Genomic DNA, 21,266 nt, shown 5'->3' with positions numbered 1-21,266 from the left:
ACGAATTTAAACCATAACTAGCAAACCATAAGAAACCAATGGGAACTCAAAGAAAGCAGTATCCTTCAATAAGTGAGTAGAAAATTCTACGATGGCCCTGTACATGTAGACATTTAGCTGACCTATGTACACTTTGTTTGAACAAAAACTTCAATTTTAAACAAAAAACTACTAAAATAATGAAACGAAATGTTAATTAACTGTAGAATAAACTTTATTTATACATATGCAAAACAAATGAATAAAAACTATGTCAACATCTAAAGTAAAGTAATCAAATGAATAAGCAAGAAATTATTTCACTCACGAAGTTGCTTAAATGACGTCACTGTTAACACGGAACATTCAACAAAGAATGTAGTGAACCCAAACTAAACAAAAGAAAATAACATAAAATAACCCCAGACCTTTGTTTGAGAGCTTAGCGATTTTCTAATGTAAAACATTAATTCTTGGGAGAGAAATAACAATGACGGATTAGTTAACGTAAATACCACATATATATATATAAAACAAGCAGTTACAAAAATATGTCTACTTAAACTCAGAAGTTTCTGTCTTCATAATTCTCTCTCTCTCTCTTTCTCTATCGCTCTCTCTCTCTCACACACACACACACACAAACACACACACACACATATATATACATATATATATATCGTAAATGTTCCTAAAATGTGGGATTCTTCTTAAAGCTTGACTGGATTGAGCCTTGATATTGTCAGCCACACTGATGAGCCATAAATAAGGCGAAGCACGTGTTCGTGGATGACTATTATATCTATACTAATAAAGTAAATACATAAATAACAAATATATATATATATGCATATATATATGTGTGTGTGTGTGTGTGTGTGTGTGTGTTGTGTATAGTCGCACACATACCTAAAATATGACGCGATTATCTAGTTGTGAGGGAGGCAATTTTTACTAAAACTCCCAGGAGAAGTAATTCATACTAAATATGATTATTGCGAGAAAAATAATAACAAAATTTTACATAAATCTAAGGCGATAAACTGGCTCGTAATTTCCCTTACGTAATGGTAACGCACCCGACTACATACTCTGTGGTTGTAGGATCGAGCCTGGGTATACAATGTGTGTTTATATAAACATAAGAAGACAAATTGCCTGCAATTCTCATGCTTTTATTATTGTAAATATAAATCGCCTACTCTAAAAACGGTAGCAACATAATTTGTCCTGAAAATCAACGCAAGGAATCATTTAAAAATATATCCGTTTTATAAACGCAGGCAACATGTGTTTGTCGGTCGACTGCGCACCAACCGATCATTTTGTTGAACGAACGTGATCAGTTTGTGATAAGAGCTTCAGATAATTGATTAGAAAATCGTATTTATCTCTACTTTCTTTCTCTTTGACTAAACACCTCACTTACCCTTGTTGTAGCTGTCCGACAACGATGAGAACCGGCAAAGACATTCGTCTCCGATGATCCGTCTGTCTGCGGACACTGATTGATATCCACTTTCTCGAGATCGATATCGATTCCACTTGTACCTCTAAAAGAAAAAAAAAGACAGAAGAGAAAAAAATATTAGATATACATCGAAGTTCCAAAGAAAAGATTTAATGCATCACCTTTTAAAGTGAATCGATGAGAAATTAGAGACAGCAGTAAAAATGGATAATTCCGCAAACGAACTTTCCTTTTTAGTTATAACCGAGTGTGACATCTCTTCCAATGGGCGTAGCCAGCCCTGCTTTCCGTGCGTGTGGAGAAATCGACAGAAAATTTCTTCCCTAATTTAAAACGTCACTAGAGCAACCATAGCTGGGTAGTCAGGCATGTGCCTTGTCGTAAATAATTTTCCTGCTAATGAAGAAATTATTTACTGCTTGTGAATCGGTTTTGCCTGCCATTTCACAATAATGCTTTAAAGTTTACCTACATATAGGAAAACCTTTCAGAGTTGGATTCGTTTCCTTTAGCTCCGTTTTGTTCAAACTATTTACTAATTTATTTTCATTTTTTGTTTGTACGAGAGCAAAACGAAGCTTTTTATCGTTTCGTTTCGTTCATTTTTCGTTTGGCTTCGTATATCTATAAGTATTCAATTGCAACCAGAATGTGTCAAAAGCTGCCAAAACTCAACAAACGACTATGAAACATAAAAAGTTATAATCAGAGCAAACAGAAATTGCATTTATTAATCATAAATCAATCAAAATATTTAAATTCGCGTCATAAAACCATTCAATGAGCATAAATTAAAATTTTTAGGTTGCTAATAAAAAACGGGCGAAACGAAACTTTACAAAAACGAAACGAAACGAACAAACTATTAAATTTTGTAAAATTTTTACTACAAAAGTTTGAACCCATCTTGTTCGTTCCTTGCTACGCCCTTGGTCTGTTCTTATAATACATTGAAACCTTTCTGTCCTTTGTCAGTAGAATAGAAATACTTCTAGCCTGAGGGTGTTTTTAATTTTTGTCCAAATCAAGAATGACGAACTCGATATTACCTCACATTAAAAATCAACTTTGTACTTAAGTTTGCAGCATAAGTAGGCAAGTAAATTGTCTACTTAGAGGCTCCCACTCGACTTAAAGATTTATTTCGGTTTGATTTGGCCGATTCACATGGCAAGGCCATTTTATTTTAGGCTATGCAATGTTTTTTTACAGCATATCAACTCTTTTTAATTAGTTAATACTGGACGAATATAACTGTTGTGGTGGCACACATTCATTTGCATATGTGGATAGTAATTACACATAAATAGGAAGACTCAGTTAGTCTGGGTGTGTGTTCACCAGAAGCCACCGAAGGCCGCCGAGAGAAATATGTTTCTCCAGCAAAGACTCTCTTATTTGACACCATTATGTAAATATTCTGTAAATATACCTTTTCCTAATACACTTCTTATTTGATCTACCTTTGTTTGTTGAGTCGTCATTTGTATTGCTTTCTACGTTACTTGTTTCAACCTGCAAATTTAACAATAACCATTGTTAATGATTTACGGATTGATTCGATTTGTACGTTTAATTGCATACTAGATGGATATACCCAACATTGCCAGGTCGAAACATATTGAATCATATATACCTGTCGTTGCTAGGTCGAAACATATTGAATCATATATACCTGTCGTTGCTAGGTCGAAACATATTGAATCATATATACCTGGCGTTGCTAGGTCGAAACATATTAGCGGGCAGAAGGTTTAGTCTCATACTATATAAGATCCACCGAATATCTTTACTTCTTACAATTTTTCTGAAAGTGGATCACATGTTGATTCTTATGAGAAACATAAAATACATCAATTTTCGTCTATGAAAATTAAATGGCAAATAGCTCAAAAGCTTAAATAAATAAAATCACTTTCGTTTTTAAAGGAACTTTGTGTAATCTGGTAATAATTGAAATTAAATCCAATTAAAAATAAATTAAGTAAATCAACTTTAAACAATATTTCTAAATAGAACAATGAATACAATTTTATTGCCACAAATAATTAATAATATGGAGTTAATTATTAAAATATATTTTATTTAATGTAATATGCAAATGACGTTATTTCTTGAATGTAGATTCCTTCTGAATACATAGTATATATATATATATATATATATATACTGGCGCCATAAAGAAAGTCGGCACTTGTGATTTTTTCCAAAGACCACAAATTTAAACCATAAATTGAATATAACTGTTTAAACAACCTATACCTCATTTGATTGACCTTTTATTCCTCTATAATTTTATTTGTTCATATTTGACTTTTAATTGAAATATTCTAGCGTTTACGTTAATATAAAAAAAACAATTTCAAATCGAGAAGGCAATATGAACAGTTAAAATTATAGAAGCATAAAAGGCGAATCAACTGAGGCATAGGCTGTTTAAACAATTATTCCATTTAGCTTAAAATATGTAATAAGGTCACACACACATACACACATATATATAATAACGTTATATATATATAATAACGTCATATATACATATATATAAAATAACGTCATAAAAATATAAAATGACATCATATATATATATATATATATATATATATATATATATATCACAAAAGTGAATACACTCCTCACATTTCTGAAAATATTCAAGTATGTGTCTTCATGGGACAACACTGACACTTGGGCAAATGAAAAAGTGATCTATGTGCAGCTTATACAACAAAAATGAATACACCCCTTAAGGAAAGTTGTCAATATTAACATACACTATGGCAACTGTCAATAGTTTGTGTGGCCACCATTATTATACAGAATCTCATTTACTCTCCAAGGCATGGAGTTTACCAGAGCTTCACAGATAGCCATCGGAATGCTCTTCTACTCCTCCATGACAATGTTGCAGAGCTGGTGGATATTTGCGATTTCACTCACCACCACCTTCTACTTTGGGATCCCCTAAAGATCTTCTGTTGCGTTCAAGTCTGAAGACATGGTCAGTCCATCAATTTCAGTAAACAGTGGTTGTTTTGGAAGTGTGTTTGGGGTCATTGTCATCATGCTGGAACACTGACATGTGACCTAGTTTTTTTGCTCTGCTACACTATTTCATAGTACATATTGGAATTCATATTTCTCTTGTGAAATGTAATTCTCCAACACCCGCAGCACTCATGAAGGTCAAGACCATGACATTCCCTACACCATGCTTGACTGTAGGCATGACATGCTTATCTTTGTACTCATCACCTGGTCGCCGCCACACATGGTTGAAACCATCGGAACCAAACAAATTAATCTCCAACTCATCAGACCATAGAGCAAGGCTGCAGTAATCCATGTGTTTTGTTGACATGTCTTCAACAAACTGTTTGCGGGCATTCTTGTGTATCGTCTTCATAAGAGACTTCCTCCTGTCATGCAGGCCAATTTTATGTCGAGCGCGGCGTATGGTCTGAGCACTAACAGGCTGATCCTCCAATCTCTGCAGCAATTCTGACAGCAGTCCTACGCCGATCTTTGGAAGAAAGCATTTGGATGTGACGCTCAACACGTGCGCTCAGCTTCTTTGGAAGACCTACTCGAGGTCTGTTCTGAGAGGACCCTGCTCTTTTAAAATGCTGGATGATCTTAGCTACTGTTTTGCAGTTCAGTTTCAGGGTGTTGGCACTATTCTAGTAGTCTTGGACATTTTCATGTCGCACAACAATACGCCTTTTAAAATCCGTAGAGGGGGTTTTGCCATATGCTTCCATGTTGGAACTGTCAATGAATAATATGAAAAATCCTCAGTGTTCTTTGCCATATAGTGCCATATTGAGACTGTCAGTGACTAGTATGAGAGCGAAAGAGATAGAGAGAGAGAGAGGGGGAAGAGAGAGGTAGAGTGAGATAGATATATAGATAGATTGAGAGAGAGAGAGAGAGAGAGAGAGATGCACCACAAATTTAAACACACTTGCACCCATATGCCTAGTCACACTAATGAGTCATATGGTATGTTGGTGGGAAAATGACAAGCTGTACTCGATTTGAACATTTAGTTGTGTAGTTTCTTAGTAGTTACTCACTTTTGTTGTAAGGGGTTTAGCTTTTAATGGTTACATTTTGAGTTACTTTAAGGGAAAATAAATGAACTCTGCTACATAATCTGCACACAGGCTACTTTTCCTTGTGTCAAAAGTGTCATTTTGTTAGTGTTGTCTTTTGAAGAAGTATACTTGAATATCTGCAGGAATGTGAAAGGTATATTCACTTTTTTGATACACTGCATATAGAAATCATGATGGTATATAAATGAGTACATTTCGTTTTCAGTATGAACATTATTTTGTGAAACAGTGTGCCGTTTGTACTTATTAATCAAATTATGAACAAACAGACAGAAATATGACTTTATTATAAAACAAGATTCAAGTAAGCAAGGACGCCCAGACGGTCCACAGAGTTTTATATATAAGATAAACCATTTTCGATTTTTTATTCGGCGGGAAATAGTAGAAAAAAACAAACAAATACGTCCGCTAACATCCAAGCTACGAGCAAAGTGTGTTATCTATTCGTATACTACATTTCATCTTTTCTTTATTTAGTCAGTAGAGCAAAAATCCTTATAATTGAGGCAATTTTAGTTCTTGTCTAAATATCGAATGGGAACTGGATTTTCCATAATATTAAATTTTTTTTTTTTTTTTTTTTTTACACAGTGATCACCACTTATCAAGGCCCGGAAGCCACTCAGGGATAAGGGTTATTGTAAGTACATCACGTTAGTGAGGAGATTTTATGAAGTGTTTAATTAGGGGGGCGGCTCATTAGGAATTTGTTAACATTAGACTTGAAGGCATCCAAGTTGTAGTCCGGAGGGAAGCAGGCAGACGGAACAGAGTTCCACAGGCGTGCAGTTCTAAGAAAGAAGCTTTGCTCATGAAATCCGCGTTTTGATTTAGGCACAGATATAGAGTGGGGGAAATTTTTCACAGTGGATTCAGCTAGACGGGTGTTTTTCGTGAAAGATTGGCGAGGGGGCACCAGGGATTGGAGTTCAGACGAGCACCTGCCATGAAAATAACGATAAAACAAGGATAGGCTCGCAACGTCTCTTCTGTGGGAGAGGGGTTGCAGGGTAGAGAAAAGGGCATCCCCCACTAAACCACGAAGTCTATTTTGTACTCTGTCAAGGCATGATAGGCTGTTTTTGGCAGCTCCTGCCCAGATATGGCAACAGTATTCCATCCTTGGCCGTACTTGGCTTTTATATAGATAGAGAATTGCATCAGAAGTGAGATATCTTCTGGAGCGGTAGAAGGATCCCACCATCTTTCCTGCGACATTGGCAACAGACTTGATGTACGTGTTCCATTTCAGATCAGGAGTAAAGGTCAAACCCAGAAGCTTGTCAAAACACGGGGCCTCACCCAGACGAGAGCCATCCATCACAATTGATGCCAGCTGGGGATCAGAGCGTTGATGATGTAAGGATAGGAGTTTGGTTTTGGATGCATTAAAGGTAACTAGCCACATCTTCCCCCACTGAACCACGCGCTCGAGATCAGAGGAGAGAGAATCCGAGAGAACTTCGTCATTTACAGCCTTTGATGTGTTGCCGTAGATGGTCGTGTCATCAGCATAGATGTCAACGAATGATTTAAATGATATTAAAATAGACCTATCATTTGTTTAATAAGTAGGAAACAGATGTGTTTTAGTTTGATTTGAGCGTTTCATAGTAAATGAGTACTATTTAAAAAAAATGTTTTGACGTTTTCTTACGGCAAGTCAGCTCTTTTAAATTTCGAGGAGCGTTCCAAAATCAGGGCCTCCTATTTTAACTTACAAACTAAAACATTGAAAAGCTACGCAGACGCGAGTGGTACCATTTAAACAAGCACCCTCTTGTGCTCCAGAATGTATTTTTCTACATAGTCACCAGCATTCTCAATGCACTTTTGCCAACCTCTTTTATACTCTGATCGGAAAATGTCCAGAGTGCGCTTTGCCACTCTCATCTCTGTCGGAAGGCTGAAATCGACGAACCCATCTCATAACTAGGCTAGTATCAACCGCATCACTTTCATAAACGTTCAGTAGGTGCCGATGCATGTCGATCCGTCTGATTTTTTATGCATGGAAGAATTCAACGACGCTTCTCTACTTCTGACGCACGTCCAAGGCATGGGTTGCTTTTTTACAGTCTCACACCACCAATATCTGTAACAGAAAGATAAATCTTTTAAATCTTGAATGCATAGGTCCAGTCATCATAACAATGCAATTCTGAATCCCCTCTATTCGGATGGAATGAAAATAAGAGGTATCATTTATAAAACTCCTCTCGTATTTAATGCTAAATTGTTAATGATTTACAAATTAATTCGGGCTGTACGCTTGATTGCAGGTAAATCATTTTGTTGTTGTATTTATGTATGTTTGTTTTTGTTAGCCATGTTATTTATTTACGCATTTTAATTATATATTTATTTTATCTTATTTAAAAGATAAAACATACAAATATAAACGAAATAAAAAGCGCTTAATGTTTAATACTGGTATTAATAAAAGTACCGATATTGCATATTAAAAAACAATGAATTAATAAAGATGAATGAAAAAAAGAATAAAATAAAAGATTAAACAAATGACCACATGTAATGAGAAAGTCTGCTCGCAGCGTCGAAAATATTACAAAGAAAAAAAAAGCAATACAAAATGAGAAAACTCCGTCGTATTTATCCAAAATTTCTCTTATATATATATATATATATATATATATATATATATATATATATATATATATATATATATATATATATATATAATGTATATATATATATATATATATAAATATATATATATATAATGTATATATAATGTATATATATAAAAATATACATATATAATGTATATATAAATATATATATATATTTATATATATATATATATATATATATATATAAATATATCATATTTATATTATATATTATATTATATATATATATACGTACGTATGTATATATATATATTATATATTGTATATATGTATCCATGTATATATATGTGTATATTCATATATATTGTATTTATATATATGATATGTTATATATTTATATATATTATATACAAGTTAGAAAAGCATTTCATCCAATGCATGAAAATTGTTAAACAAAATGTTTTTACTATAGGCTTTAAAAATAAAGGTATAAAATTCAATTGGAAATTTATTTATCTTCAAAGTACACTTTTATAAATTTTACAAAGTAAAGTATAAAAATTTAATTTAAATTGAATCAAAAAATTACCTTGGATTTATTTTATGTAATGTACATTCTGTTGCACTTTTAAAAAAATCATTGAAAATTTTATATCTTCATCATTAATTGCTAGATGAAAGATAATGTTTTTAAAGTGAAACAAAATACACATTACATAAAATAAATCCAAGGTAATTTTTTGATTCAATTCAAATAAAATTTTTATATCTTACTTTGTAAAATTTATAAAAGTGCACTTTGAAGATAAATACATTTCAAATTGAATCTTGTACCTTTATTTTTAAAGCCTATAGTAAAAACATTTTGCTTAACAATTTCCATGGCTTGGATGAAATGCTTTTCTAACTTGTATCTTGCCTTTTTAAGATTATATTTTATTTAATTTATTAATTTGGATAAAAAAAATGAATGTTGTTTTGCATGTATGTAACAAGTTGAACATTTTTTTTCAATATTCCACTCAGTAGAAGAAGTAAAGTTATTTTTTAAGTATTAGAATCTGACTTAAAACATTAATAAAGAGCAACACAACGAAGCAATACACATAAAAAATTGAAATAGCTGAAAATATTAAGATATTGGTATTCATAGAAAGAGCTTGATGAGCTAAGAAAGAATGTTTTTAAATTTTTTAAATCCAATTAAAATTAAGGAAGTTATGACTATTTTTGTGTCTCACATATTTGTATATTTCCCCTCTTTAAGACCATATGCGTTTTGTCACATTTTTTACACTACTTTATCAGTAAAAATGTTATATCTTTGCTAAAACACAAGATTAAGCAATGAAATGTATCATATAAGTGTATTTTTGTGCTAGGAATTAGAATATGCTATTGAAAATGCCCCAAAGTTAATGGGTTCCAAATAATCTGCAGTCAATGCACATAAATATGCTGCGATTGGTTAAAAATGCCATGTATCCATTAAAAGAAAATAAGTTAAAAACTCAAAGCTGAATTTAAATAACTGAAATCGAAATCTAGGACTGTTTAAAAATGAATATGTTGCAATATTTCTTTGGTATTATTGTAGATTAATACCTTCCGTTAACCCACCCCACCCCATCTGACCACCTCTCCAAAATATGCTATTTTACCTTTGTAAGCAATTACGTGTGAATACCTTTAAAAAACTTTAATGAAAGATAAACAAGTATTATTTTAGAATTTAATGTAAAACGATTCCCCATTTTGAGCGATTCTAGTGTTTTAGGGCAGTTAGCCATTTTTTTCTATCAGAAATAAATCCTGTGCGCTTGTTTTTTCTAAAGACGATTATGTGTAGCTTTAGAAGGGTTTTGTGCAATTATGAGAGGGCGGGGAGGTTGGAATCTGACTTTGGGTTAATGGTAGAGCTAAGGAAAATTAGGTGTGAACATCCTGAAGACTTGTTAGAAACAAAACAAAAACAATTTTAGAATTTAGAGTGAGGGTTAGTTTCACATAAATTTAATGTAAAATAATTCACCATTTCGAGACCATTCTAGCGTTTTAGGACAGTTGACTTAATTTATTGTTTTATGAATGATAAGGTGCACTTTTCTTTAAGAAAGGATTTTTTTAGGTACTTATATGTAGCTTACCAAGGAACTTTATTTGGTGAGGTGCTTGCCACTTAGACTTAGCGTTATTGTTAGGGCTAAAGAAGATGCCACTCGTACCTAGGGTTAGAGATAGGATTAAGGGAGATTTTTAAGGTGTTTGACCCCCATATTTACGGTTAGTAGGTCATAATTATTGACTTTTGAAAATGTTATGCCTTAGATTTTTGACATCAAATTACTTTTAAATATGAAATTTATTTTTTTTTTCGTTTGTCGTAATTCTTAAGAGGTGTGAAACTTAACAAGAATGACGGCAAATAGATAAAAATGAATTTCATTTAAAACGAGTGACGTCACTAACAGAAAACATGACGTTTAGAAACCTTATTAAGTATTTTTGTCCACTTCTTTAAACATCGAAAATATCTTTTTGCTAAAGCTAACAAATCCTTCACAAATGTTTTGATAAATTTGGTTTTTATTTTCAATTACATTTCTTGTCCGAGTGACACATTATTTCGTTAAACTTTCCAGTTTAAGACGTTTTTTTATTTCTTACCTGGACTTCAGGCCAAGATCACAGTGTAGTATTCTGATGCTACACTTTGCCTTTTCTGTCCCCCGTTAGTGAAAGAGGAATCCTTAATGACGGAGACAATTTTTATGTTTGTTTCTATGCAGATTGACCTTTTCGGGGAAGCTGGATTTTCATCACATTAACCTACCTTGTGTCTAATTGTCCTCGTGGCGAGGCAAGTAAATAGGAACTTAACTAGAAACTGAGCACCTCCTACAAATATTTAAATATTGATTTTGTATTCATATCTATATGTCTATCTATAATTGGATAGATTATTGTCCATTCGATTAAAAAATATTGAGATGAGGGGGGGACGGTTCGCACACGTGGAGCAAAAAAAAATCATATTTCACATAAAAAATTTTTTTTTAACAAAACACTGTTTAATTCACCGTTAAAAACTAATGTAATGGATAGCAAGTGCACAGGTTACATACTTGTTTTTCAACTATATTTTAAAATTTGACCAAAAATGACGCCGGATTGCTTTAAAATTATATATTCTGATAACCGAAGCTCCAACTAAATACGTAAGAACATTTGTCTTATAATCATATTTTCAGTTTTTTTAAATTTTTAATTCGTTCTGGAATAAAAAAAAACAAAACAAAAAAGTTTGTTTACAGTAAAGTAATATCAGCGCTAGTATTACTGTCAGTGATACGATCTGTTTAATCCCCCCAACTCCACTCTCTCTATCCTACCCAATTGTGTGTGTGTTTTTCGCATCTCCTTTCTCTTAAAGTATAATAGCCTATTAGTAAGTGTATTGTCTTTTAACTCCTCCCAGTACTCTTGCTAATAAGTCTACTATATTACGACAATTGTCAGCGGGTTTCCTGTCTACACACACGCACACACACTCTCTCTTCCTGTAAGAGAGAAGGAGAGTTTTAAAACTCTCCTTCTCTCTATTTCAGTTTGTATTTCTCCTCATACCACAACTTATTTTTGCAACCCCCTCTTTGTATTTATATATTTATTACAGGTCTGAATATTCTCTCTGTTTCAGTTTGTAGTTCTCCTCACACCACATCTCATTTTGTGCAACCACCTCTTTGTACTACAGGTCTGAATAATAAGAAAATCTGAATTTTTTTAACAAAAACTTCAAAATAACTTTTTTAGATTAAATTTTTTAAAACTTCTTTCCGAATAGAAAATCTTATAGGTTACATATAGGTTACATAAAAGATATTCAGTACATAACGAGAAAAATAGAGATGAAAATTTCAAAAGGCCTGTATAACTGGTTACGGCCAACAATAGTCCTCGCCAGCAAAAGCCTTTGTTCTTGTTATTCTATTATTATTATTATTATTATTATTATTATTATTATTATTTAAAACATGTTGTGTCATGCTCTTTCGCGCGAGGACTAATTATATATATGTATGTATATATGTATTTGTATATATATTATATTTATATATGTATATATATATTATATTTATATATATTATATTTATATATATTATATACATGTATATATGATTGTATATAATTATATATATTATATATGCGTATATATATTTATGTATATGTATATATATTATATTATATTTTATATTATATATATATGTGTATATATGTATATATATTATATTTATATATATTATATATTAAATATATATGTATATATATATATATATATATATGTATATGTATTATATTTATATAATACTAGCAAAAGTACCCGTCGTTGACTGGGTTCAAAAACAGCCTACAGAAAATGAACTCTGATTTATGAAAGTATGATAGGTTATGAAAAGGAAGGGTTGTAAATTTGGGTTAAATTTAGGAGTATCAAAACCAAAGCTAAATATGATGAAAGTAAAAATAAAATAGATAAACCTCATAATTTATTATACCATACCTGTTCACACTGAAACACTTATCACAATATTCTGTGAATCTATATTAAAAAACCTTGTTTAACTTTGTGACATGTTTCCATTCTATGGAGGTCAGGTGCGAACGAACACCCCATAATTTTATCATACCATATTTCTTCAAACTAAAACATAATTATCAAAATATAATTACGCAGATAGATATGAAAAGTATTTATTAAAGTTTGTGCCTATCTCCATTCTATGGAGGCCAGGCGCGAACGCAGACTCCACAATTTTATTATACCATCCCGATTTAAGTTAAAACATACTTATCAAAGTTTCTCATGTACATCTATATCAAAAACACTTGTAAACTTTTTTTTAAATTTTAATTTTTTATTTCCATACTTTGTGGACCAGGCGCGGACGCAGACCCCACAATTTTAATGGACCACCGTTCTGCCAGATCAAACATACCCATTCCTGTGTCTCGATACATCTATCATTATATGTAGTCAGTTTTTTAAAAATAGTCAACCATATAAGAGCCTATTCGTGACCACACACACACACACACACACACACACACACACACACACACACACACACACACACATTCAGCTTTATATCATATATCATATATATATATATATATATATATATATATATATATATAGTAGTTTAAATGAACAGTAAAATCTCTCAGAATACCAATCGACGATCTGTATAAATTTGAAAAAACACTCGATGTTCCTCTTATTTGTGCGATTTCAGTTGCTTTTTTTCTCTTTTGTCTGATATAATTTCAGTTATTGAAGAAATACACATAAAATGTTAGTACGTATCTTATTGATATCAATGGTTTATTTATATTATGTCGTCAGTAAGTCTAAACCGAAACCATTACAGTCTATTCTCTAACTCTACGATGCTTTTTTTTTTGTTAGATAACATCCTTTCCTGTGGTGGGATTCGATATAAAGACTTATTTGATGTCGTTTCGTGACATAAAAAAGATTAAGGAATAAAGACTGCTTCAGACCCAATCGACTTTTCTGATATCATAATATTGATAAAGATTCTGTAGCAAGATTAGTAATGGGAGTGTAAAAATAAGGTCAGAAGTAGAGACTTCTAAAAAGTTAGGTTTAGGTCTACATATGAACACATCCGTGCTGTTTCGCTTCTAAACGAATTCGCTTCCAAATTAACCCAGCAGTCATCATCATTATTCATAGTAGTATTTATATTCATTCTATTAATCGCAGCTTATATCCTTCCTAATATTTTGACGAAAATTATGTCTATTTTCTTAAGTCAACGGGAGTAAAAAATATTTCGCTCAAGTGTAATTCAAATCTTGTCGGTAGCTGAATACTTGATGCTTCCCCAGGGCTATCAAGCGTATTTTTATCGTGACGCCATCACTAGATGGGGTGCATATCACGGCTTAAGAGAGTCCCACATACCCTCGAGAGAAGAATAGACCGCGCCAGTTTCTAAACTTGGTATTTTACCTCGTGGTACATACAGCGCCTCGGCGTCCTAAATTGTCACCCATCTGGTACTGGCCAGATTCAATGTTGCTTAACTTCGGTGATCTGACGAGAACCGGTGTGTCAACGTGATTGCGCCGTATTAAAAATACTTGGTCGGGATATATCCACATTACACTTATTGTCTATTTTTGACTTTGAAGTTATATTTTTCAATTCTTTACATCAAGTGACTTCATACCTTGTCTGGACGATTTTTATAAAAAACAAACAAAAAAACAAACAAACAAACAAACAAACATGAAACTGATTAGTAAAAATAACAACCCAGAAGGATCTTTCAAGACAACCGAAATATCGGTCGATTCAAACGACATTGAATTTAGTGTTGAATGTTTTTATTGAACGTAATCGATCAAAATATTGGTTGGTTTTAGAGAAGCGGCAGTGTTATTATTTGTACTAACTGGTTTTTGTGTATACGCTTATCCAAAATTCCATATACTAACCCTATCATTATGTCTGAAATGTAAATTCATATTTTAAATTTCTTCATTTTAAATTCATAATTCATACAGTTTTATTATTAATTTTACCCATTTGAAATTAACATAATTTTAATGCACAGATAGAAAACAAACCGGTTATTTCAGAACGCTTCCTGCTCTGATCACATGGTCTTATTTAACGAATCAATCTTGGCTCTAGAACATACGCCCTTTGAGAATGTTGTGGAGTTCAAGACTCAAAAGCTTATCTCGTTCGACCTGCGACTAAATTTGGCGCCAACACATTCAGCCGGAACATTCGCTCAGCCTATACCCCGTCATGTTGCTAATTGAAAGTCGATTAAAAGATGCTCAGGAAAGTGTACACTTCTTATATTTTTGGCTAAAAGCCCTAAAAAAGAAAGAGAACAAAAGCGTATGTACCACTGGGATAAATGATAAAGTTAGAAAGTGTTTCCAGAATTAGTCGGATAATCGTTATGGGAATAAATACGCTTCTTTTATTGATCTTATGTGAAAATATGAAATGATCTTTTGTCTTTCATCTAAAATCAGACAATAATTTGGCCCAGTTTTAGGTAAATCTCTCAGCATATTTGTAGTCCTATTGGTAAGTATATTAGGTATATATATATATATATATATATATATATATATATATATATATATATATATATATATATATATACTAGTATTTAAGCCCGGTGTTTCCCCGGGTGTTTGAATGTGTGTGTTGAGCAAAAAAAAAAAAAAAAAAAAAAATTGGTAGTAGGAAGGCAGGCTCGAACCCGTACCGCGAAGGAGGAAAAGAACAGGGGTGAAACCTGACGTCTTTGCTGTTACGACCACCGCCAAACCGGAAATGACGTAGGTTTTAATTAAGGCTAGACAATACAAAAGGAGAGAACGACTTAAAAAAAATATCGGCGAAAAAAGCGACCCCTCTGTAGAAAAGAGCCAAGTTTAAGGTGAAGATATTAATGTTTTTAGCTAATTTTTCGATATTTGTCGTCTGTAAGATCGGACTTTAAAACGAGACTGATCTTGTAAAAATCCGTCGCCTCTGTCGAAAGTTTTAGGCAGACATGCAAACATACATACATACATTTATATAGTGGTAACTAAAAATTTTCGACCCAAACCGATTAAAAAGTTTTCCCTATCTCTGAATACTCTTTATGTAAAATCCCAAATGTTTAGACCAGAAATTGTCTGAGTAATTTGGTAGAGACAATAGAGGTAAATTTTGTTTTCTTTGACCCCTATTATGACCCCTAAACATTTATTGTTTGGTGCTCAAATAAAGTTATTAAGTTAGGTCCATGTCCAAGAAACCTATATCTAAAATTTCAATTGTTTATACCAACAAAATTGTCAGAGAAGTTTGGTAGAGTTCTCAAAGGTCAAATCGTTGAACTTTGACCCATTAACAGCCAAATTTCTGGCCGAAAATGATTATAAAGATTTCTTAAATCTCAGTACCCTGTATATCAAATTTCGAGTCTGTAGACTTAAAATTGATGGAGTTATTGCGTAGGGAAATGTACACAGATACGCACAGACACGTTCACTTATATATATATATATTTCGTCAGTATTATATATATATGATGATGATGGCAGCAACTCGTTCTCGAGTATTGCCATTACTTAATATATCTCTAGATCAAATGACGCAAACATGAGCGTAACTAGCAGCACGTGCCAGACGGTCACCTCTATGAACCAGCACATCCACTGATGACCGGGTCTAAGCTGTGGTGCCCTGAACACCTACCAGGCCAGACCCTGGAAGTTCCAGAGCCTTTATTGCCATTCACGCCCATATCTGCATCAGTCCTCATTGAATGTTCGTTTGCTGTTTCCTTCTCCTAGTGAGGTTGCCTTCATCACGGCTTACGGGAGCCCTCTCCAACCACTATGCCATTTGATCCATGACTGGGACCTCGGTTGCTGGACAGCAGAGCATACTCCACACGCCTGTGAGTCATGTATGCCGCAGCTGACATGGCCTAAGCTCCTCTGGAGGTTTCTGTCAGAGTTACCTTACCCTTAGCCCTTGGTTAAAAGAACCTTGACCCACAAGGGAGTGGAGGTCCAGTTATACGACGCAGGACACTCGCCGTTCATCAGAGTCCCGTCTGCGTGGCAGTGGTCATGACGTGCACGTGGGGTTTATTTGTCTGGGAGAAACACAGCATGGCGCTAAGACATTTGTGTGCGTTTAACATACGTCCACACCAGTCCTCTATATATATACATAAACACACACACACACACACACACACACATACACACACACACACACACACACACACACGCGCGCGTGTATCAGTTATTACCATTTTAAAAAATGTTTTCATAATGTCTTAACTTGAAAATGGTTTACAGTTAAATAAATAATACAAGATAACATTTGAAAATACGCTGTCGGTATAGTGCGGATAAAAGGCCCAAAGACATTTATTCGAATACCTTAGTTGCATTTTTATTTTTTTACAATTCATTATAAATTAAAATCCGTGTTCATTTTAAATTTTATCATCCTATATTGGCATTATATCCAATCATTTGCCGATATTAACAGTAATTAATTAAAGTAATTTATAAAAGACGGATGAACTTTTTAATTTTCAATTAAAATATGAATTTATCAATTTTCAAGAAAGATAATTTAAATCGAGCCGATTACTTTATGTAGAAGAAAGAGAATGTTTGCTTGCACACGCTCTTGTTGCTTTTCTTCCTCTCGTGTAAGTAAGAAAAAATAACTTGTCCTCCAAAGAGCTTTTGATTTTATTCTAAGTTTTCACGTAATTTTAGAAATAACAGATCCACGTTTTACGACTTTCATTTCTATTTTATGGTTTCTAAATAAGACAGGGTACGAAGTCATCTTTAACTTTTGCCACAACATTTATGCTTTGTTTTTTTTTCTTCCTCATCGGAAAAACACGGAACGTAAATAAAATAGAAAAACGTATTATATTTACGTTAAAATAATGTGGAAAATAACCTATCGATCTTAATATTAAACACAGACAAACACAAACACGTTTCGATATATATATTTGTATATATCTATGCATATTTGTTAGAATGACTACCGATGCTCAAAATGTATAAACATTTAGACCCCTGACTTTACTTAAAAAATTCACTAAAAATCGGGAAATTAACCAATTTTGATGAATTTTTTTAGTATTTATGAAATTATCATCATGAACCTGTTATTTTTATTTACATCTTAGTAGAAATTAATTATTTTGTTTAAACAAAAATACTTTTACTAAAGTTATGGTTTTCAGTAGTAAAAAATACATGGATTTATTTTTGCTTTTTTTTCTAATGAATATAAAGCATCGTAAATTGTAACAATTAAAAATAATAATTTTTACAAAAAAATTACGAAAAATTCCCTCAAGTCCGTATTAATGAATTCGATATAACTCGACGAAAAATTACTTTATAGAACTACCAATATAATCACTGAATTAAGCATTGTTATCCTTTCATTATTATTTTCACACGAAAAATTATAATCGCAAAAAATATTGCTACTTTTCATTTTAAATTACAGGTTTCGCAGAATTGCTATATATAAGATTCTAATATTTTCTTGCTTTCATGAATGTGAAACTTTCGGCGTAACTTAATGTTTATATAATGTTGAAAAAATAATTTAAAGGCAGGGATATAACAAAACAATAAATAAAAAAATGGCAAAAATTATACAAACGTTCACGGTAACAACGTACGGATGAACGGCTGGGGGGGGGGGAAAGAAAGAAAACTAGTTCACTTTAACTCTGTATAATCCATGTGATGAGGAGTTCGTTTTGGTTTTGTTGAACGAAGCAAGGATCTCTCGCCCTTGAGGACTAACTAAGCTACTTTTGGACAAAGTATGTGTTTTTTTTTAATTTAATTCAATATCTTAGGATTTTACTTTACTAATTATTTTTTAAATAGATCCTGAAAACTAATATTTATCTTTCATAAGATTTTTAAAATGGATTTATTTAACTTTAAAATTTAGCTGAATTTGTGAGTTCGCCGTGTCGCTGTAAAAACGTTTTTCATTATAATTCCCCACCCCCATGTGCAAATATGTTTTTTTCATTTGGAAATTAACTTTAATTTTTCAATTACAATCAAATTTTTGCCCGTAACGAATATATATAATATCTAAATATTAAAGACGTATGTTTTTACATACGCACGCACACATACACGCACACACACACACATATATATATATATGTCTGCATATTTACATATATATATATATATATATAAATATATGTCTACGGTATTTAGATAGATAGATTATATACACACATATATATGTATATATATATAGTTAGGTATGTGCACACATATATATATATATCACACATACATATATATATGTCTGCATATTTACATATATATAAATATATGTCTACGGTATTTAGATAGATAGATTATATACACACATATATATGTATATATATATAGTTAGGTATGTGCATATATATATATATATATATATATATATATATAACACACACACATATATATATATGTATATATCACACACACACACATATATATATAAATGTATATATATATATATTTAACTATCTGCACGTATCTATATCACACACACATATATATGCATATATATGTATATATACTTATGTATGTGCACGCATATATATATACCTAAAAAAGTAAGAATGTGTATGTAAGAGGACAACTCTCAACCTATATACTCAACGAATTTTTTATCTTCAGACTTGAAATTTGGTATATAAGGAAGATGTGTGGAAAATGTTTGAGCTGCCATGTATCAAAATTGAAAACTTGATACTCGAAGGTCATCGAACTTTTATTTGTTTGTCAACTGTTGTCACGATTGCGCATGCGCGAATCGTTCACATTATGTTTAGAATAAGTAGGATTGAAAACACTTTTTAAATACGTGTTAAGCTGGCCTAATGGATGGTTATCGTATCATTTCCTACTCGGGTATTTGTTTACTTAAAAGAAGTAAAGTGTTTAGAACAAACATAATAATCGCATACGTGTAAGTTTCTTTCCGTTAATTACTTCATTTTAAAAAAAAATAATTTAACATTACATTTAATACCTACGGTATTTCTGTCTTTAATAAATAAGAAATTTGCATTAATAAAAATATAATATTTATGCGTATTTTACGGCCGGGTAACGCCGGGCGACCTGCTAGTTTTAGGGATGAGGGAAAAACAAATGAACACATATCTAAGGCAATGGCAGAAACTCTAGAGGAAGACCTCCAATCTGTAGTGGAATGGGAACATAAATGAATGGTCACATTCAACGCTGCCAAAACTAAGCTTGTTTCCCTCAATAATTACAAGAAACCTTCTTAACCACCAATAGCAATGACTAAAGATACATTACCTTAAAGTAGTTCCTTTAAACTCCTCGGTCTAACGTTCACAGGGAACATGAGTTGGAACAGAAACATTGAGGGTATTGCCAGGGCCGCTGCGAGGAAGGTGGGCTCTCTCTACCGTTATAGAAAGCTGCCTGAAAGTATTTTGTACCTTTATAAGGCCACCATTCGCCCATGTATGGAGTACTGTTATCACATTTGGGCTGGTGCATCTGCTGCTAGTCTCTCTCTCCTACACAGGGTTCAAAATCGAGTCGCCAACTTGATAGATCCTGAACTGTCATCTAAATTTACACCTCGGTCCTATCGACGAAATGTTGCGTCGCTCTGCCTATTCTACAAGTACTTTAATGGTGAATGCTCCGAGGAAGTACAAGCTCTTGTGCTCCCTCGACGTAAATGCCCCCGAAAAACCCGACAAGCAGCAAAATCGAATCCATGCACAGTAGAGAACCCTAGATGTAAGAAATTCTTCTACTCCAGTAGTTTCTTTCCCCAAACTGCTAGACTGTGGAACTTCCTACCGAGATTCTACTTTCCAAACTGTAATAACATGCAGAAGTTCAAGTGTAATGTGTTCAGACATCTTGCTGCTGAAGTCTCTACATGGTACTCCTGCGACTACTCTGCGACCTCTACTTCAAGGTGGCACTGCACCATGTTTGGAGTGAAAATGGAATAAATATGTACAGGATTAACTCTTAAACTAATTAGTCGATCAGTAGTAAATTCAGACCATAGCTGTTTGGCGCAAGAGATCCGAATGTGGTCTATATTTAGTTTAATTTAGTTTCATGCGAAGTTTCCTGAAAATTTAGACATGTTTGATGTTGCGAAAGTTTAAAAGTTGATATTAAACGTAAGTTAATAAATATTAACCAAATTTCAGTTGTTCGGAGTATTTAAAAGGTGTAAAGGTCATAACAAATGCACAATCATGTGAAAATTCGAATATTTCAGATTTACATTATTTTTTATCCTTAGTAGACACTAATTATTCAAGAATCGCTGAAGTTTTTATCAAATTAACTGCAGGATGTCTCAATAAAATGTACGCACTTTTTAAATTATCGCATTAAATTGTTACATGGATACGCTATATTACGTTCCTAACAGATGCTTAGGAATAAAGAATGACACTTCCAGCA

At 32.6% G+C, this 21,266-nt stretch overlaps 1 protein-coding gene across 3 annotated transcripts in view; it reads right to left on the bottom strand.

Annotated features, from left to right (window-relative positions):
* Nucleotides 1–21,266, bottom strand: part of LOC145297688 (metabotropic glycine receptor-like) — a 1,009,734-nt gene that overhangs the window by 326,491 nt on the left and 661,977 nt on the right. For all 3 annotated transcript variants that reach the window (XR_013870309.1, XM_080143885.1, XM_080143886.1), the window contains exon 5: nucleotides 1,409–1,532. Coding sequence is in view for 2 of the 3 variants with exons in the window: in XM_080143885.1 (XP_080000011.1) it covers nucleotides 1,409–1,532 (124 nt within the window). In the remaining variant the exon portion in view is untranslated. The remainder of the gene's footprint in view (nucleotides 1–1,408; nucleotides 1,533–21,266) is intronic.

This window comes from Euprymna scolopes, chromosome 18 (genome assembly GCF_053919585.1).
Source record: "Euprymna scolopes isolate OS-2025 chromosome 18, ASM5391958v1, whole genome shotgun sequence".
In the NCBI taxonomy this organism is placed as follows: Eukaryota; Metazoa; Mollusca; class Cephalopoda; order Sepiida; family Sepiolidae; genus Euprymna; species Euprymna scolopes.
The sequence above is the reverse complement of the archived record's forward strand: the minus strand, read 5'-3'. Positions and strand labels throughout refer to the sequence as shown.